The sequence below is a fragment of the Paroedura picta genome, chromosome 1, assembly GCF_049243985.1.
Source record: "Paroedura picta isolate Pp20150507F chromosome 1, Ppicta_v3.0, whole genome shotgun sequence".
In the NCBI taxonomy this organism is placed as follows: Eukaryota; Metazoa; Chordata; class Lepidosauria; order Squamata; family Gekkonidae; genus Paroedura; species Paroedura picta.
Window position 1 is genome coordinate 812,500 of NC_135369.1, and position 17,690 is coordinate 830,189.

At 55.0% G+C, this 17,690-nt stretch overlaps 1 protein-coding gene across 3 annotated transcripts; it reads right to left on the minus strand.

The window, feature by feature from the left end:
- Positions 1-138: 138 nt before the first annotated feature.
- On the minus strand, positions 139-13,897 carry LOC143828632 (death-associated protein kinase 2-like). Of its 3 annotated transcripts, XM_077318915.1 has the most exons (12): positions 13,343-13,897; positions 13,060-13,214; positions 12,702-12,923; positions 12,138-12,276; positions 9,450-9,579; positions 4,850-4,898; positions 4,132-4,158; positions 3,362-3,514; positions 3,155-3,200; positions 1,325-1,414; positions 817-903; positions 139-586 (listed from the first exon to the last, which is right to left on the minus strand). In XM_077318915.1, the coding sequence occupies exons 1-12, from the start codon at positions 13,370-13,372 to the stop codon at positions 506-508; spliced, it is 1,209 nt and encodes a 402-aa protein (XP_077175030.1). In that variant the 5' UTR covers positions 13,373-13,897; the 3' UTR covers positions 139-505. The 3 variants fall into 3 exon arrangements, with proteins under 3 accessions (XP_077175030.1, XP_077175034.1, XP_077175036.1); XM_077318919.1 differs by lacking the exon at positions 12,702-12,923 and having other exon boundaries at positions 12,138-12,321; positions 13,343-13,704; XM_077318921.1 differs by lacking the exon at positions 12,702-12,923 and having other exon boundaries at positions 13,343-13,703.
- Between the last annotated feature and the right edge of the window lie 3,793 nt (positions 13,898-17,690).

Here is a 17,690-nt window from a genome sequence, read left to right on the forward strand (position 1 = left end):
TTTTTTACCGCTGCATCACACTGCCTGCTCATGTTTAGTTTACAATCCACAAGTACCCCAAGGTCTCGTTCACACACAGTGCTACCTAGAAGCGTATCCCCCATCCAGTAGGCATGCTTTTCATTTTTCTGACCCAGATGCAGAACTTTACACTTATCTTTATTAAATTGCATCTTGTTCTCATTTGCCCATGTTTCCATTGTGTTCAGATCTCGTTGAACTCTGTCTCTATCTTCCGGAGTATTTGCCAGTCCTTCCAATTTGGTGTCATCTGCAAACTTGATGTCTGTCCTTTACACAACTTGCAGCCCTGCAGCCCCCCTGCTCCCGCCCCCCCCCCCCCAGTGTCAGCAGGGAGTCACCAGGCTGGCCCACTTCTGTGGCGCCTATCTGAATGAGGACTGGGCTTGGCCAGAGGGACTCTCCTCTATGGCACCGGGTGCAGATCCTCCCCACGGCTGGACGGATGGGTGGAAGGAGGGGGCGGGGCCGGGCCGGGCCGGGCTCAAGAGCAGCTGCTTCTTCGCCTGCGCAGCAAAGACGCGGGGCTACGGGCTTCATCCTCCTGGTCACTCTCACAGTCACGCTGGTTTGGGCAGAAAGGGCCGGAGTGAGACAACAGCAAGAGCAGCAGTAGCAGGAGGGGCGAGAGCCTCCAGACCCCCCCCCACCCCCGCCAGGATTGAGGCTGGGACGAGGGGCACCTCCAGCAGGCCTTGCATGCAACCCCCAGCAGGCCTTGCAGCAGCCAGAAACAGCCAAAGCTCCTCCCCCCCCCCGCCCCCATGCCAGAGACTCCTCCGGAAGGGCACCCACCAGCTGCTCGTCCTCCTCCTTCTTCTGATGGCACAAGAGCTGCATGCGACACAAGCGGTTGCACGCTGACACCATATTGTAGGAGAGCTGATGGAGAAAAGAGAGCAGTGATTCTGGTGCTGCAGCTTGACGGGGCTTCTCTTCAATGCAGAAGTCCAGGGCAGGATGTCCCCTGTTTTCGCCAGGCTGTTTCTGGAATCTGCCCTTGGCCAGGAATCCCTTCCAGGCTGGATGCCCCCCCCCCCTCGGAAGGACCAGGGCAGCAAGATCCACCACAGCCCAAGCAGGGAATGGCCTGCAGGGGGCAGCATCCCTCAACTGTGGGGTCAGCAGGCGGCCGCAGGCCAGAGAGGGCTTCCGGTCCTGCGACACCCCCTTTCCGACCGGGAGCGCCTGAAGGGGTGTTTCACCTTGGCAGCAGGACAGAGGTCGTTCCCCTTTGAAGAAGAACAGACATGGATTTTGCCACACCTGCCCTCAGCCCACACCTGTGCCCAGCTAAGGTTACCTTCCACTTCCTCCGAGCATTGAAACGGCGGAAGCTCTTCATGTTGATCGAGGAGCGGCTGCGGCTGGCCACCTGCTTCCGGCTGAGGGGCTGCAGGACACACAGGCTGCGGCATCAGGCACGACTCTGCAGGGAGGACCCTCCCCCCCCCCAGACCAGCCCCAAGCGGGACAGAGCAAGCCGGTGGCCAGGCTAGGGAGCCCGTCCAAAGGTCCGGCCCTGCATGGGGCCCTGTGGCCATCTGCAGCCTCAGCAAAGTTGTGAGAGAGGTGCAAAACCTCCACAAACTCTGACACTGTGAACAAAACAGAGGGCTATTTCCCCAGGGGATAAAATTGGGGGGGGGGGGCAGTTATAATACATGGGATCACACACTGTCCTATTGAACCTAATCTTATGTGACTGTTGAAACAACAGAACATGCATCATTTATGAAGTTAAAATATTTAGTGTATTTGTGGAATGGCGAGGCCTCGTTTGCTACAAGCTAAACTGCAAGCAGGTGCCACTGCAGCAACTTCTGATACTCTTACATTTTAAAAAGATAGTATGCATTCCCCAGGAAACCTTGCCTTGTGTGCATCTAACTTATTCCAGAATAGAAAAACAAAAACCTAAATTTCTTCCACCATAGAAACTATAAAGAAAAATCCTTTGAAAGAAGAGCTGACCCTGATCTTCGAATGGCTGGAAGGGAGGGAGGGAGGGGCTCACACTGGGGGAGAGCCAGTGCCCATGCAACACTCCCTCCCCCCCCCCCGAATGGATGGATGGAGACTGGCGCCATCAACTCAGTCCCCTGCTCCAGACCCGCCCACTGTCCCGGGGAGCCACACCCAAGTGGTTCTCCTTTGACACAATCCCCCCCAGTCTGGCAGCTGAGGCCAGTTGGCTTTCCACTGGGAGGACCAGGCGTGGCTGCCTGCAGCAGCTGCCGGGCCCCTGTCCTGTTTGGAGGGTAGCTCCAATGGATGGCCTGATGCTTACTGCTGCAAACTCTAAACAGGCCGCTGAGGCAACTGTTGCACTTTTGGTCTTTCTGGGAGAAGCTGGAAATCGGGGCTCAACAGCACAACCCCCCAATGGGAAATATTTGGGCTGCATCACTTCTAGGGGGTCCTGCCAAATGGCAGATGGGCTGTAGAGGGACCAAGCACACAAGGACATCTCTGGGGACCAGGTGCCACCCAGTGGGCAGAGGTGGAAGTCCAAGAACTCCTGCAGGCGAGGGCAACCAACCCCTATTCAAGGACGGAGCAAGGCAGGGGAGACCCACTGGGACCCACTGCGGACATTTCTAAACAACCGGATCCCGCTGCCAAAGGATGGCCAGCTTGCAAGAGAGCTGCGGGTGCAACACCAGGAGCTTGAAAGTTCCCCATGCCCCCCCCCAGCCCCTGCTCTGCTCTGCTCTTCCAGCAGAATGGAGCTCAGTGGCTGAGCAGCTCTCAGCTGCAGAGAGTCAAAGCCCTGCTGCTGCGGTGGGCATAACATTTGAGAGCTGCGCAGCTCCATGTGAGCCCAGTCCCATGCGCCAGTGCCTCCCAGTGATGGATGGCAGCACCCTAGTCAGGGCCTAAGGTGCTTCCCATCCCAAGGGTCAAGTCTTTGTCTGATGTGGGTGAAGCAAGCAGAACTGTGGGAGAGGCGAGGAAAACAAGAGACACAGAGGTGCCTTCTAAAACAACAGCCTCGCCATCTCCCAGGGCCTCACTGTCTCTGCTTCCCATAAAAAGGGCCAGATAAATGCTCCCTTTTCACCCAAGGGGGGGAGGGGAGGGGAGGGGAGGGGAGGCCAGGCAGGCTCCCCCTTGCCTTCTGGGTCCTGACCTTGATCCAGGGGTGGAGGAGGCATTCAGCGGCTGTCATTCGGCTCCTGAAATACAGAAAGTGCCATTTCCTGTTGTGCCACGAACCCTTCCCACTCCGCTGTAAGACCAGCTCGAAAGAAGCAGGCCTGCATCAAATCCTCCTCTGCTGCCACTGAAGGACCACGGAAGACCACCAGAGCCACCGAAAGGGCAAGGGAGACCCTACCCAGGCTCCTTGACCAGAAGTTGTCGAATGAAGTCCTTGGCCAGCTCAGAGGTTTGGCTGAAATACTTGTCCTCAAACTCGTAGGAGCCAGAAACCACGTTGGAGAGAGTCTCGGTGTCCGTTTCCCCTTGGAATGGAGACATGCCGCTCAGTCTGCGGGGAAGAAGGGGCCCGTTTGTGGCAGGGCCAGGCCAGAGTTGGTCAGGGCAGACCCGGGGAGGCTTCCTGGCCCTAGAGTCTATCTGTTCTAAATCCACACAACGGGAATGGTCCGGCTGACCTGCACATCCCAAAAGGCAGCCAGCCTAGCCATTCCATAACTCCCACAAAGAAGGACAGCCAGGGGATGCATGAAGCTTCACGCGGAACGGGCAGGCTGCAGCCCTCCTTCAATAAATGGGACCTGCCTTCCCCTTCAAGATCTCCTGTGATATCACCACTGTTTCAATGCATCCACCAGCCACGAGTGGGGACCAGCTTCAACGTAATACCAAATGCTACCGCAGGGGTCCAAAGGGGAGCCAGGCCTGCAAGAAGGTGTTCTGGGAGGCCACACCCAGCAAGCATTCCCTCCCGCCGCAGCCCAGGCAAGATAACCATCCTTAGGAAGGGAGCTGACACTCACACGCGGTGGCCTTACGCTTCCTCTAACACTCTGACTGACACCACTCTTCCCATCAATTCAAACACAGAAGCCCACAAGCCCCCAGTGGAGTCACAGCATCCCCCCACCCCAAGGCCAAAGAGAACCCAAAGTTTGGGGTACTTACAAGATATATGTGATGACCCCGATGCTCCTGAAAGAGAGGGCGAGAGGCAACCTGAGAGAATCCCGGCCAGCCCTCACCCCCACCCAACCCCGCTTGTCGAAGAGCCTCGGAGCTGGTCTGGGTCATGCCCAGGGAGAGGGAGGTGGGGGGACAAGACAGCGCCTGCAGCCCTGGGGAATTCTTTTTAAAAACAACCATGTGCTGTGTGCCCTCAGGAGTCCAAAGGAGAAAATGGCACGCAAACTTCCCACCAGGCCACAGAAGGTGCATCAAAAATCTACAAGGTGGGGGAAGACAGACAGGAGATGCCTCTACAAACCTGAAGGAAGCCTCAGGTTTGCAAAAATATCTGAAATCTAAAAAAAATACATTGGGTGATTAAAATTCACCCCAATTACACAAACAACACCTATAGCTTTAAGAAAAGACTCCACGGTGGCATGACGTGCTGAGATCTTGGGGGCTGCAGCTTCAAGGACTGCCTGGGAAGCGGAAGCAGCAGGCAGGGCAAGGGGGGACCGAGGACAAGAGATCCCCTGGCGGTCCCCATACAGCAAACCCACCCCCGCCCCACGGAACAACAAACTGGAATCGCCGGGGTGACTGGACTCCCTGAAATAGGCAGCAGGCAGCCTGATTTCCCCACCACGCATACAGTGCGCATGGACAGGGGAGGGGGAGAGGGAGGGGAGAGGGAAACGCCCTCCGTGGCTCTTACCACATGTCTGTTGCACAGCTCAGAGCCTCATAGTTGATCACTTCAGGTGCTGAGGAAGAATGATTCATCATCATCATCATCATCATCATCTCTTTCACATGCAGTGCCTCTTTCTCAATGGGACTGAGGCAGACTGCAAGCCGGATTTAAAAACTAACATTTCCGTTAAACCCGCAAGAAGAAATTAGGATGGGAAGGTGCACTGCTGGGGAAGGGGGAGCAAATGGGGCCCCCTCCAGCCTAGAGGGGAAGGTGTTGCGACGGGTCGTTCCTTTGCTGGACTCTTGAACCAACAGCCGCGGGGGGGGGGGACATTCACACCCAGCTACTAACCCAAGTCCTGAGCTGGGCCCAGGGTCAAAGAAAATCACAGAGCTGGGAAGGCTCAAAAGCCTCCCACTCATTCCAAATTTGGAGCACAAAAGAAGTCGGAGTTCAATGGCACAAGAATCAAAAGACTGAGAAACCTGTAGGAGAACATGTCAGCCTCCTGGGACACTCACTGGGGGACCTCAAAGTAGAATAATAGAATCACAGAATCCTAGAGTGGGAAGGGGCCATGCAGGCCATCTAGTCCCAACCCCCTGCTCAACGCAGGATTAGCCTAAAGCATCCAGGAGAAGGATCTGTCCAGCCGCTGCTTGAAGACGGCCAGTGAGGGGGAGCTCCCCACCTCCTTAGGCAGCCCCTTCCACTGCTGAACTGGACTCCTAGAATCCTAGAGTGGGAAGGGGCCACGCAGGCCATCTAGTCCAACCCCCTGCTCAACGCAGGATCAGCCCAGAGCATCCTAAAGCATCCAAGAAAAGTGTGTATCCAACCTTTGCTTGAAGACTTCCAGTGAGGGGGAGCTCACCACCTCCTTAGGCAGCCTATTCCACTGCTGAACTACTCTGACTGTGAACATTTTTTTCCTGATATCTAGCCTATATCGTTGTACTTGTAGTTTAAACCCATTACTGCCTCTCCTCTGTAGCCAACGGAAACAGCATCCTGCCCTCCTCCAAGTGACAACCTTTCAAATACTTAAAGAGGGCTATCATGTCCCCTCTCAACCTCCTTTTCTCCAGGCTGAACATTCCCAAGTCCCTCACAACCTATCGTCATAGGGCTTGGTCCCTTGTTATAGTGCAAAGAACAGACTGGAAAAGGAGATTGCTGAACTGCAGGTTATCACAACACTCATAGAATCCTAATGTTGGAAGGGTCCATAGAGGCCATCTGTCTAGCCACTCCTGGTAGATCACCAGTGAGGGGGAGCTCCCCACCTCCTCAGGCAGCCCATTCCACTGCTGAACTAGATTCCTAGAGTGGGAAGGGGCCATGGAGGCCATCTAGTCCCACCCCCTGCTCAGGGCAGGATCAGCCTCCAGCATCCAGGAGAAGGATCTGTCCAGCCACTGCTTGAAGACGGCCGGTGAGGGGGAGCTCCCCACCATCTTAGGCAGCCCAGTCCACTGCTGACCTAGACTCATAGGATCCTAGACGGGGAAGGATCCCACATGGGCCATCTAGTCCAGCCCCCTGCTCAATGCAGGATTAGGCTCAAACATCCAGGATACGTCTCTGTCCATCCACTGTTTGAAGACTGTCCGTGAGAGGGACAGTCTTCCCGACCTCATCACGTGGTCGATTCCACTGCTGAACGACTCCGTGAAAACATTTTCCCTGATATCTAGCCAATATTGTTCTATGCATAGAATCACTGAATCGTAGAATCACAGAGTTGGAAGGGACCTCATGGGTCACCTAGTCCAACCACCCGCACAATGCAAGACAATGCTCATCCATTGTAACTGCCATCCCCTTGAATGTTCACAGAATCAGCCACTCCGTCAGATGGCTCTCCAGCCTCTGCTTTAAAATTTCCAAAGATGGGGAAACCACCACCTCCCGAGGAAGCCTGTTCCACTGAGAGACTGCTCTGACTGTCAGGAGCTTCTTCCGGAGGTTTAGACAGAATTTCTTCTGCATTAATTTAATCCTATTGGTTCTGGTCCGTCCCTCCATGGCAAGAGAGAACAACTCTGCTCCATCCTCTATTTGGCAGCCTTTTAAATACTTGAAGATGGTTGTTAGATCCCCTCTCAGTCGTTTCCTCTCCAGGCTAAACAGACCAAGCTCCCCCAACCTTTTCTCCTACGTCTTGGTCTCCAAACCCCTCACCATCTTTGTTGCCCTCCTCTGGACACACTCCAGTTTCTTTACATCTTTCTTCAGTTTGTCTACATCCCTTTTCAACTGTGGTGCATAGTTTAAACCTATGACTGTGGGTCCTCTCCTCTGCCACCAACAGAAACCACTCCCTGCCCTCCTCTAAGTAACAACATTTCAGATATTTGAAGACCACAATGCCGTCCCCTCTCAACCTCCTGTTCTCAGGGCTGAACATTCCCTCAGCCTTCCAAATGCTGTGCCTGCGGCAGATTTTAAGGCCCTTCACAGCCTGGGACCCATATATCTGAGGGACCGCCTGTTGCCCTATGGCCCCCGCAGGGCTTTATGTACCAGGTAGCTCCTAGCCCCCAGGAAGCCTGCCTGGCCTCAACCAGGGCCAGCGTCTTTTCGGTCCTGGCCCCAACCTGGTGGAATGAGCTCCCGGGGGAGCTGCGGGCCCAGCGGAAGCAGAGTGTATTCCACAGGGCCTGCGAAACAGAGCTATTCTGGCAGGTCTACGGGGGTGGGAGGAGAGGTTTTTTGCCACCGGGGTACATAACTTTAATGGGGTATTACAATCACTATTTCATGTGGGCTTTTAATATGTGACCCGCTGCGAGATGGCTTCCTGATAGTGGCAGGAAATAAAGCTAATAATAAATAATACGCTCTGCCATGTCCAACTGGCTAGAGATCCCTGGCCCCAAGGAAGCACGCCTGGCCTCACCCAGGACCAGGGCCTTCTTGGTCCTCGCCCCCACCTGCTGGAGTGAGCTCCCGGAAGGGATCAGGGCCTTGCAAAAGGGAGCTCTCCCACCAGGAGTTTGGTTTAGGTTGACCGAACCAACAACCATCTACTGCCCCCCCCCCATTATTAATGTGAATAAATTATTAGACCACTATTATTACTGTTGTTCAATTGATGTTATTCTGAATTATAATGTATTTATCTTTATGTTTTCCTGTGTACTATGTAAACAGTATGGAGCCCCAAGAGAGGGTGGCAAATAAATATTTACATACATAAATGGAGGAGGAGGAGGAGGAGGAGTTGGTTCTTATACGCCACTTTTCTCTACCAGAAAGAGTCTCAAAGCAGCTCACAATTGCTTTCCCTTTCCTCTCCCCACAACAGACCCCCTGTGAGGGAGGGGAGGCTGAGAGAGCCCTGAGATTACTGAAGAAGAAGAAGGGTTGGTTCTTATATGCCGCTTTTCTCTACCCGAAGGAGTCTCAAAACAGCTTCCCTTCCTCTCCCCACAACAGAGACCCTGTGGGGTGGGTGAGGCTGAGAGAGCCCTGAGATTACTGAAGAAGAAGAAGAAGAAGAAGAGTTGGTTCTTATATGCCGCTTTTCTCTACCCGAAGGAGTCTCAAAACAGCTTACAGTCGCCTTCCCATTCCTCTCCCCACAACAGACACCCTGTGAGGGAGGGGAGGCTGAGAGAGCCCCAATATTCCTGCTCGGTCAGAACAGCTCTATCAGTGCTGTGGTGAGCTCAAGTTCACGCAGCTAGCTGCATATGGAGGAGGAGCAGGGAATCAAACCTTTGCTCACCAGATTAGAAGTCCACATTCCTAACCACTACACTAAATGGGCTCTCTTAGTTGTATTTACTGTCCATTTACTTATGCATCTTGACTCTTGGCAAGTACCCCCACCCCCCACCCCGGTATGTAACATTTAAGGGGCCACTGGACTCCAATTTCATTCTCGCATCTCTTAGTGTGAGGAAAACGTTTTTCACAGTCAGAGTAGTTCAGCAGTGGAATAGGCTGCCTAAGGAGGCGGTGAGCTCCCCCTCACTGGCAGTCTTCAAGCAAAGGTTGGATACACACTTTTCTTGGATGCTTTAGGATGCTTAGGGCTGATCCTGCGTTGAGCAGGGGGCTGGACTAGATGGCCTGTATGGCCCCTTCCAACTCTAGGATTCTAGTTCAGCAGTGGAATAGGCTGCCTAAGGAGGTGGTGAGCTCCCCCTCACTGGCAGTCTTCAAGCAAAGGTTGGAAACACACTTTTCTTGGATGCTTTAGGATGCTTAGGGCTGATCCTGCGTAGAGCAGGAGGTTGGACTAGATGGCCTGTATGGCCCCTTCCAACTCTATGATTCTATGACTGTCATGGAACCCTGTGAATCTTTTCTGCTAACGGAGGCAGAGGTAGCCTTTGGCAGAACAGATCCCTCGAATCTAACCCACCCTTAGCCTGGTCAGTACCCAAAGCTCTGACCTCTTCTCCCAGAAGCTTCTTTGGGGCACAAAAGGAGAGAAGATGGGGCAGCCAATCTTCTGTACCCCATTTGGCCTACGCTCAGGGAGTGCTCTGCCACACAGCACCCCCTGCCTGCCCCCGTCTCAGGCCTGCAGTGGTCGGGCTACAGGTGGGGGAGGGGGGGGGGCTATTCTTCACCCGAGAAGATGGGAGGATTGCTTGGCACTTACCAATGTACTGTGGGGTTCCACAAAGGCTTTTGAAGATGCCTCCATCCCCCAGATTTTGAGCCAAGCCAAAGTCAATTATCTTGATCTTGGGGTTGGGGACGTCTTTCTCAAACAGCATGATATTTTCTGGCTGCCGAAAAAACAAAAAGCTTAAATGGCATCGAAACCTCCCCCCCGGAAAGGAAACTTCTGTGCAGCATCAGGAAACATGCTCCCTCCTGCCCCGCCCCCACCCAGATGCCTACTCTTGGTCTCCCAAAATCTGCTCAAGATCCCTGGCCTCGACCAGAACCAAGGGGAGGGAAGGAGGGAAGGAGGAGCACTGTCCTCAGCCCAGCCACCTGCACTCCACCCTCTTGACATGCTGAGCCGAGATCCTGCTCATGCGCACAGGAGAGCCCTTGGTGGGCCATTGGATAAAGCTAATTCTTCTCTGCCAACCAAATGCTCTACCGTCCATGGTTAGCCTTCACCTCTGGCTCCCACCTGGGCCTCCCCCTTTGTGGGGGGGGGGGAGAGATTCACAGGTGTTAACCCCCAGCCTCTGCTCCAGACTGCTGGATCATCAAGAACCACACAGAAGATGGAGCAGAGTTGTTTTCTGTTCTCCCGGAGGGTCTGTTGGATAAACATCTAGAAGAAGTTCCTGACAGAGTGGTTTCTCAGTGGAACAGGCTTCCTTGGGAGGCAGAATCATAGAATCCTAGAGTTGGAAGGTACCTCCTGGGTCATCTAGTCCAACCCTCTGCACTGTGCAGGACACTCACATCCCAATCGCTCATCCCCTGCAACCTACCACCCCTTGAACCTCCACAGAATCAGCCTTTCTGTCAGATGGCTATCAAGCCTCTGTTTAAAAATCTCCAAAATGGAGAACCCACCACCTCCCAAGGACGCCTGTTCCACTGAGAAACTGCTCAGGTGGTGGGTTCTCCTTCTTTGGAAGTTTTTAAGCAGAGGCTAAACAGTCATCTCCCTCTGCGTTTCTCTATGTGATAAGGGGGTGAACTGCGGAGCTCACAGCCTGTGGGCCAATTACAGAGGCATGGGGAAGGAACTTGCAAACCACCCCATTTTTCTTGCCAAGAATATTCTATGGAAAGCACATCAACTATGGTATGGAGTGGTAGACCCCCCCCCCCCAGACCATGAAGTACTGAACAAGCCACTGGGGAAGGGCGACAGCTCTCTGCCAGTCACCTGGGCATTTATGGTCACATAGCTGCCGATGTAGCCCATGGAGAATGCAGAGGCCTGAGCCAAAAGAAAACCAGAAGGATTGCAACATGGAATGTACGTGGAATGTCGGAAGGAAAATTGGATATTGTGAAATTGGATATTGTGAAATCAGAAATGACCCGACTCTTTTACCTTTCTGTAAATGCTTTATATAATAACTAGTAATCAAGCCCGCTGTAAGAAAAATACAGCGGGCGCTAGGTAAGGGAGCCCCTGGCAGTCGCACGCAGCACGGCTGGTGGGGACTCCCTTGGCCGGCGGCCTAACGCGGCGAGAGGCGCTTCGCGCAGGGCGGGAATCGGCTGTGCCAATCAAAAGTAAAGGAGGCAATAGGCCCACTGTTGGGTGCGGATGGACAAACTCTAACGGAAGATGCAGAGAAAGCAGAAAGGCTCAGCGCTTATTTTACATCTGTTTTTTCCCACAGGTCAAAGTGTTTAGGCACATCTAGAGATGGCCGTAGCCAAAGGATAGTGTCTGGGTGGCAGGTTAATATGGATAGAGAGGTTGTCGAGAGGCATTTAGCTGCACTGGATGAGTTCAAATCCCCTGGTCCGGATGAAATGCACCCGAGAGTACTCAAAGAACTTTCCAGAGAACTTGCACAGCCCTTGTCCATCATCTTTGGGACCTCTTTAAGAACTGGAGAAGTCCTGGAGGACTTGATTTTTCCTACCTGAATGAAGAACTTTACATTTATCATCACTGACATTCATTTTAGCCGAGTTTCCAAGCCTGTCAAGATCATCCCGTATTCCGATTCGGTCTTCTGGTGTCTTTGCTGCCCCCCCCTCCCCAGTTTGGTGTCATCTCCAGATTTAATAATGACCCCTTATATTCCTTCATCCAAATAATTTACCAATATGTTGAACCACACAGGGCCCAGGACAGATTCCTGAGGCCCTCCACTCATCACTCCTCTTCGAAAAGATGACAAACCATCCACAAGCACCCTTTCAGTGTAATCTGTCAACCAGTTCTTGATCCACCTTGATAGGGCTGAACTGCTTCACTCCTATTTCTCCTCAGTCTTCTCTTGTGAGAGAAATAGTGCTCAGTGTGGCAAAAACATATCACAACAGGGGGTGGGAATGGTGGCCTAGGATCACTGTGGAGGCAATCCATAAACACCTAGTTTCTTTAAATGAAACAAGGACTTCAGGGCCGCACTCTGGCTCCCCATAAGCACCCAGAAGACAGAGGATCCATGCCCAGACAGAGTGTCCCATCTAGACCTTGTGGCTAAGAGCCACTAATGGACTTCTGCTCCGTGCATTCCTCCAGACCTCACCAGCGGTTGCCTGACCAGCTTGGAACTGGCTCTTGGACCTTGGTGCAGCCTGAGCCCGGACTGACCATGGCCTGCCTCCTGACCTTGCATTGCTTCATCTCTGACCTCCTGAGAATGCCGGGCTGGCCTCCCACCTCCCAGGTGGGTGTGGCAGGTACCTTCAGGTCGAAGTGGGTGATGCGGCAGGAGTGCATGTAGGCCACGCCCTGAAGGATCTGCTCCAGGAACTTGATGGCTTCTTCCTCCGTCAGCACCTCCTTCTCCGCAATGAAATCAAACAGCTCCCCACCATGGATGCTGCGGAGAAGCGGCAAGAGCGTCCTTGGGGGCTCTGGGGAAGTGCTGGGGGGAGAGAGCTGCTGGCGGTCAGGCTCAGGCCCTGCTTCTGCAGGCGGGGCAGGTTGGCAAGGGCTGTACATGGCTTGGCCTGCATCCTCACGGGCTGAGCCTGAGCTGGAACACAGCTGCAACCCCTCCCCCCCGGCCTGGAGGACCTAGAAATGACATTTTGACTCAAGGCCCAGAAATGGAATTGGAAGGGCTACTCCAAAGCCCTGCAGCCCTGCCCTTCCAATGAACCCTTGAGGGGGGAAACCCACCCATGCCCACACAGCGCCCCAGCCGAGCAAGCCATCCTCCCGGGCCGCCATCTGAGGGGAGGGGACTGTGCCCCAAAGGGCTCTGCCTCCCGCCCGGCCTCCGTGCCCCTTCCCTCCACTCACAGCTCTAGGATCAGGACCATTTCCGTCTGGCTGGCAAAGGTGTCGTGCAGGCGCATGATGCAGGGGTGGTCCAGCCGCTGCAGGATCGAGACCTCCCGCTCCACCTGCTCTCGGTCCAGGCCCAGCCGGCTGCCTCTGCGCCTGCGCACCTTGACACACTTGGCGGCGTAGAAGGCACTGGTGCTCCGCTCCTGGCAGCGCTTCACCACCCCGAAGTGCCCACTGGACAGGGAACGTGGGACATGAAGTCTTGGCGGGGGGGGGGGGCAGCACTCAGCTTCCACTGCAGGGGGCTTTGGGGGGCCGCAGAAAAGAGAGGAACCCTCCCCCCACCCACCCCCCGCCGCCTGCCCCTCACCTGCCCAGATTCTCCAGGAGGATGTAGAGGTCGTCCACGCTGCCCTGGCGGAAGGTGGGCGCTGGCGCTAGGCTCCCGGCGCTGGTAAAGACCTCGTCCTCCATGGCGGCGGCGGCGGCCTCCTCCTCTCCTCCAGGCCGGCAGCCGGCCGCCTCCTGAGAAGCACAGGGCGCCCGAGGCTAGGAGAGAGGCTGGTGCCCGGTCGGGACCCGCCGGCCCCGGCCAAGCCCCCGGGCAGCCACCCCCCCTCCCCGCCGCCCCCCCACCTGTGCGCCCCTCTCACCTGGCGCTCTCCGCCCCCGGCCTTGGCCATCGCCAGCCCAAGGGCCCCGGCGGGCGCCGCAGAAAGCCGGGGGGACGGGCGGCCACGGGACGGGACGGGACCCCGGCGGGTCTCCTGGACGGCCCGCACACACCGCGCGCGAGGCGGGCCCGGGGCCCCGGGAGGCCGCAGCCGTGCCCGGGAGGAGCTCCCGTCTGGGGGCACAGGCGGGGGGCGGGCGGCGGGCGGGCGGACTTTGCGGGGCGTGCTCCGCCTTCCTGGGCGGCTCAGAGCACACGCCTCCGGGGCCCCTGCGCCCACACCCGTCCCGACCAGGAAGCCGAGCGACGGAGGCAGGGAGGGAGGGAGGCAGGGAGGGAGGTTCCCCCGGCCCTTCCCGCCAGGCGAGCCCGCGACTCCGAGCTGCTGCTGCTGCTGCTGCTGGACTCCGCGCGAGGGACGCGTCGCCTGCACACTGTTGCCCGGCCCGAGGGAGAGGAGGGGGCGCCGGCGGCCGGCAGCAAACCCAGACGCCTTCACGTCCTCCTGGGCACCGCGAGCAACCACGCGGCAGCCCTCGAGCTAGTCGTCGGGAGGAGCCCTTACGGGCCGCTCTTGCGTGTCCAGCAGGCAGCTCGTGGACGGCCTTGCTGTGCCCCTCTGGCCGTGGCCCGTCCCGCCCTCCCCCCTCCCCTCCCCCCAGCCCCCAGCCCCCAGCCTGCCACTTCCCCTTTTGGAAGGACCCCGGTCGGCTCTTCTGGGCGCGGAGGCGCCAGGCACCCACCCAAATGCCCACGGCCGGCGACCCTGTCCTACCTATGGCGCAAAAACCCTTCCCACGGCCCTGTCTGTTTCGCAAGAGAGCAGCACTGCAGGGGCCCCCATAGGAATCATAGAGTCGGAAGGGGCCATGCAGACCATCCAGCCCCCTGCACAACCCCCTGCTCAAGGCAGGGTCAGCCCAAAGCATCCAAGAAAAGTGGGTCTCCAGCCTCTGCTTGAAGACTGCCAGTGAGGGGGAGCTCCCCACCTCCTTAGGCCTTAGCCTATTCCACTGCTGAACTACTCTGACCCCTGGCTGCTAAATGGGGGCCTCCTTGGCTGCTTTGTTGGTGCCCCTCAGCTCTTCCTTAATCTGTTGCAAAATGTTCTCAATAAATCAAGGGGCCGCTGAAGAGGCTGCTGTTTGGCCAAAACAGGATGTTCTGCGGAGGCTACCAAACGGCCCAGGAGGGGCGGATCAAGGTGTTCCTCCACCCGCTTTCCCCAGCTGCTTCTGCTTGCAGAGGCAGCCCAGCCCCAGCCCAGCCGCTCCCACCTTCCATAAAGGACCAAACTGATGGAGGCTGTTTGCCTCCCTGCTGCAGGCTGTTATTGCTGCGGTGGGGGAGTAGCGCTTCCCCCAAATACATGTGTCAGATGTCTCCACTGGTGTTATGAGTGGTCAGTGAGTAAGGTGCCTGCAGCCCAGGCAAGCGGTCTGGCCAAAAGAAAGGGCCAGGCAGCCCCTTCCGGTTCCTCTCTCCTACCTTCTCTCCCTGGCTGGCCTCCTGTGGGGGTGAGCTGGGAGGTTGAGGGCAAGACAGAGGCAGGATTGAGCCGAGCAGAGACATGTGACCTCTTTCTTGGTGCCCGCCCAGTTCTCCAAAGAAGGGTGGCTGGGGGTCAACCGCAGCCTTTGCCCAGCACAGTCTGGATTGACAATTCAGGGGGGAAAGCCCTCCTTGTCCAGCAGAACTTCCGTGACTGAACTCTTGTAGAATCACATGGAACCCTGACCCAGGCCTGCCATGGAGCAGAAGTGATGAATCATAGAGTTGGAAGGGGCCATACAGGCCATCTAGTCCAACCCCCTGCTCTACGCAGGATCAGCCCTAAGCATCCTAAAGTATCCAAGAAAAGTGTGTATCCAACCTTTGCTTGAAGACTGCCAGTGAGGGGGAGCTCACCACCTCCTTGGGCAAAGTATTCCACTGCTGAACTACTCTGACTGTGAAAATACTTTTCCTGATATCTAGCCTATATCGTTGTATAACCCATTACTGCATGTCCTCTCCCCTGCAGCCAGCAGAAACAGCATCCTGCCCTCCTTGAAGTGACAACCTTTCAGATACTTAGAGGGCTATCATGTCCCCTCTCAACCTCCTTTTCTCCAGGCTGAACATTCCCAAGTCCCTCAACCTATCTTCATAGGGCTTGGTCCCTTGGCCCCAGATCATCTTCGTCGCTCTCCTCTGTACCCTTTCGATTTTTTTAGAGAGCCAGTTTGGTGTAATGGTTAGGAGTGCGGACTTCTAATCTGGCATGCCGGGTTCGATTCTGCGCTCCCCCACATGCAGCCAGCTGGGTGACCTTGGGCTCGCCACGGCGCTGATAAAGCTGTTCTGACCGGGCAGTGATATCAGGGCTCTCTCAGCCTCACCCACCCCACAGGGTGTCTGTTGTGGGGAGAGGAATGGGAAGGCGACTGTAAGCCGCTTTGAGCCTCCTTCGGGTAGGGAAAAGCGGCATATAAGAACCAACTCTTCTTCTTCTTCATCTACGCCCTTCTTGAAGTGAGGCCTCCAGAACTGTACAGTACTCCAGGTGTGGTCTGACCAGTGCTGTATACAATGGGACTATGACATCTTGTGATTTTGATGTGATGCCCCTGTTGATACAGCCCAAAATGGCATTCGCCTTTTTTACCGCTGCATCACACTGCCTGCTCATGCTTAGTTTACAATCCACAAGTACCCCAAGGTCTCGTTCACACACAGTGTTACCTAGAAGAGTATCCCCCATCCAGTAGGCATGCTTTTCATTTTTCTGACCCAGATGCAGAACTTTACACTTATCTTTATTAAATTGCATCTTGTTCTCATTTGCCCATTTTTCCAGTCCTTCAACTTATCCATCAGAATCTTTGCTGCAGACAGGGTGGCAAAGAGGTTTCCCTCTCTTCCAGGCCATTGGTCTCAAATCTGCTTTGGTGTGATGGTCTTGGAAAGACTGCAGCAAGACCAAAGAGGTATCTGTGGTCACATTCAGGTAACCTAAGTTCCTTGTATTGTTTTCTATGTTTTATGTAAACCGCTCTGAGCCTCAGGGGAGGGCGGTATATAAATACAATAAACATGTGGAAAGCTAAAGTCCCACCCACATGAGCATTATTTTCCATGTGCGATGCGCGGGTGTGGCCGTGCATGCTCGATGCATGGGCGGGGCAGTTGCCCCACCGGTCCCCAGCCTAAAAAATGTTGGGGACCACTGGTGTAGTGGTTAAGAGCAGCGGCTTCTAATCTGGAGAACCAGGTTTTATTTCCCACTCCCCACATGCAGCCAGCTGGGTGACCTTGGCCTCCACACAGCCCTGATGACCAAGCAGTAATCTCTGAGCTCTCTCAGCCCCACCTCCCTCACAGGGTGTCTGTTGTGGGGAGAGGAAAGGGAAGGCAAATGGAAGCCGCTTTGAGAATCCTTTGGGTAGAGAAAAGGGGCATGTAAGAACCAACTCTTCTTTTGTGCAGGCTTTGACACACGGTCTGAAAAGAGATGGAGAAAGCAAAACTGAGGTTCAGTCTGAAAAACAAATATGGAACCAGTAAAATTCCAAATGTGGTTTTGCCCTTCTCTTTAGGCCAAGAGAAAGTGGGTTGTGTTTTAATCTTCTTGGGCACACTGTAGTTCTCTGTTCAACTTAAATTTTATTTGCTGCATCCATTGATTATAAGAATACTCCCTTTTCTGAAATTGGGGTTATTTGGTGTTTGCAACCACAGAAAATCCTGATGCAGAAAAACAGGGACAGCCTGCCTTGTTAGGGCGATCTCACACCTTTTGCAATCTAGCCGACTGCAATTCTGCTCATGGCCTGCTACTAGCAGAGGGAAAAACCTAGTTGTGGTACAGAAATACAATTCAGCTGGAGGCTTGAACTTTCTCCATAGCCTTGGGGGACGGGGGTGCCAGAGACCAGACATTTGAACATTGAAGAGTTGGCTTCCAATCGTCTTAGAATCATAGAATTGAAAGGGGCCATACAGGCCATCCAGTCCAACCCCCTGCTCAACGCAGGATCAGCCCTAAGCATCCTAAAGCATCCAAGGAAAGTGTGTATCCAACCTTTGCTTGAAGAGCAAAGTCTTCCCCTTCCTCTCCCCACAACAGACACCCTGTGAGGTGGGTGAGGCTGAGAGAGCCCTGATATCACTGCTCAATCAAAACAGCTTTATCAGTGCCATGGCGAGCCCAAGGTCACCCAGCTGGCTGCATGTTGAGGAGCGGGGAATCATATACCACTCACCAGATTAGAAGTCCGCGCTCCTAACCACCACCAACCAAGTGAGAATTCCACCTCCCACCCTAAGTATTCCAAGTCTCCCCTAGG

What these genes read in the sequence shown, in the direction of transcription:
- LOC143828632 (XM_077318915.1), bottom strand. Translation starts at nt 13,372, where the DNA reads ATGGCCAAGGCCGGGGGCGGAGAGCGCCAG. An exon ending in TGGAACCCCACAGTACATTG is followed by an intron (nt 4,899 to 9,449) that starts GTAAGTGCCAAG and finishes ATTCTTCCTCAG; the next exon opens with CACCTGAAGTGATCAACTAT. An exon ending in AGCTGTGCAACAGACATGTG is followed by an intron (nt 4,159 to 4,849) that starts GTAAGAGCCACG and finishes CCTCTCTTTCAG; the next exon opens with GAGCATCGGGGTCATCACAT.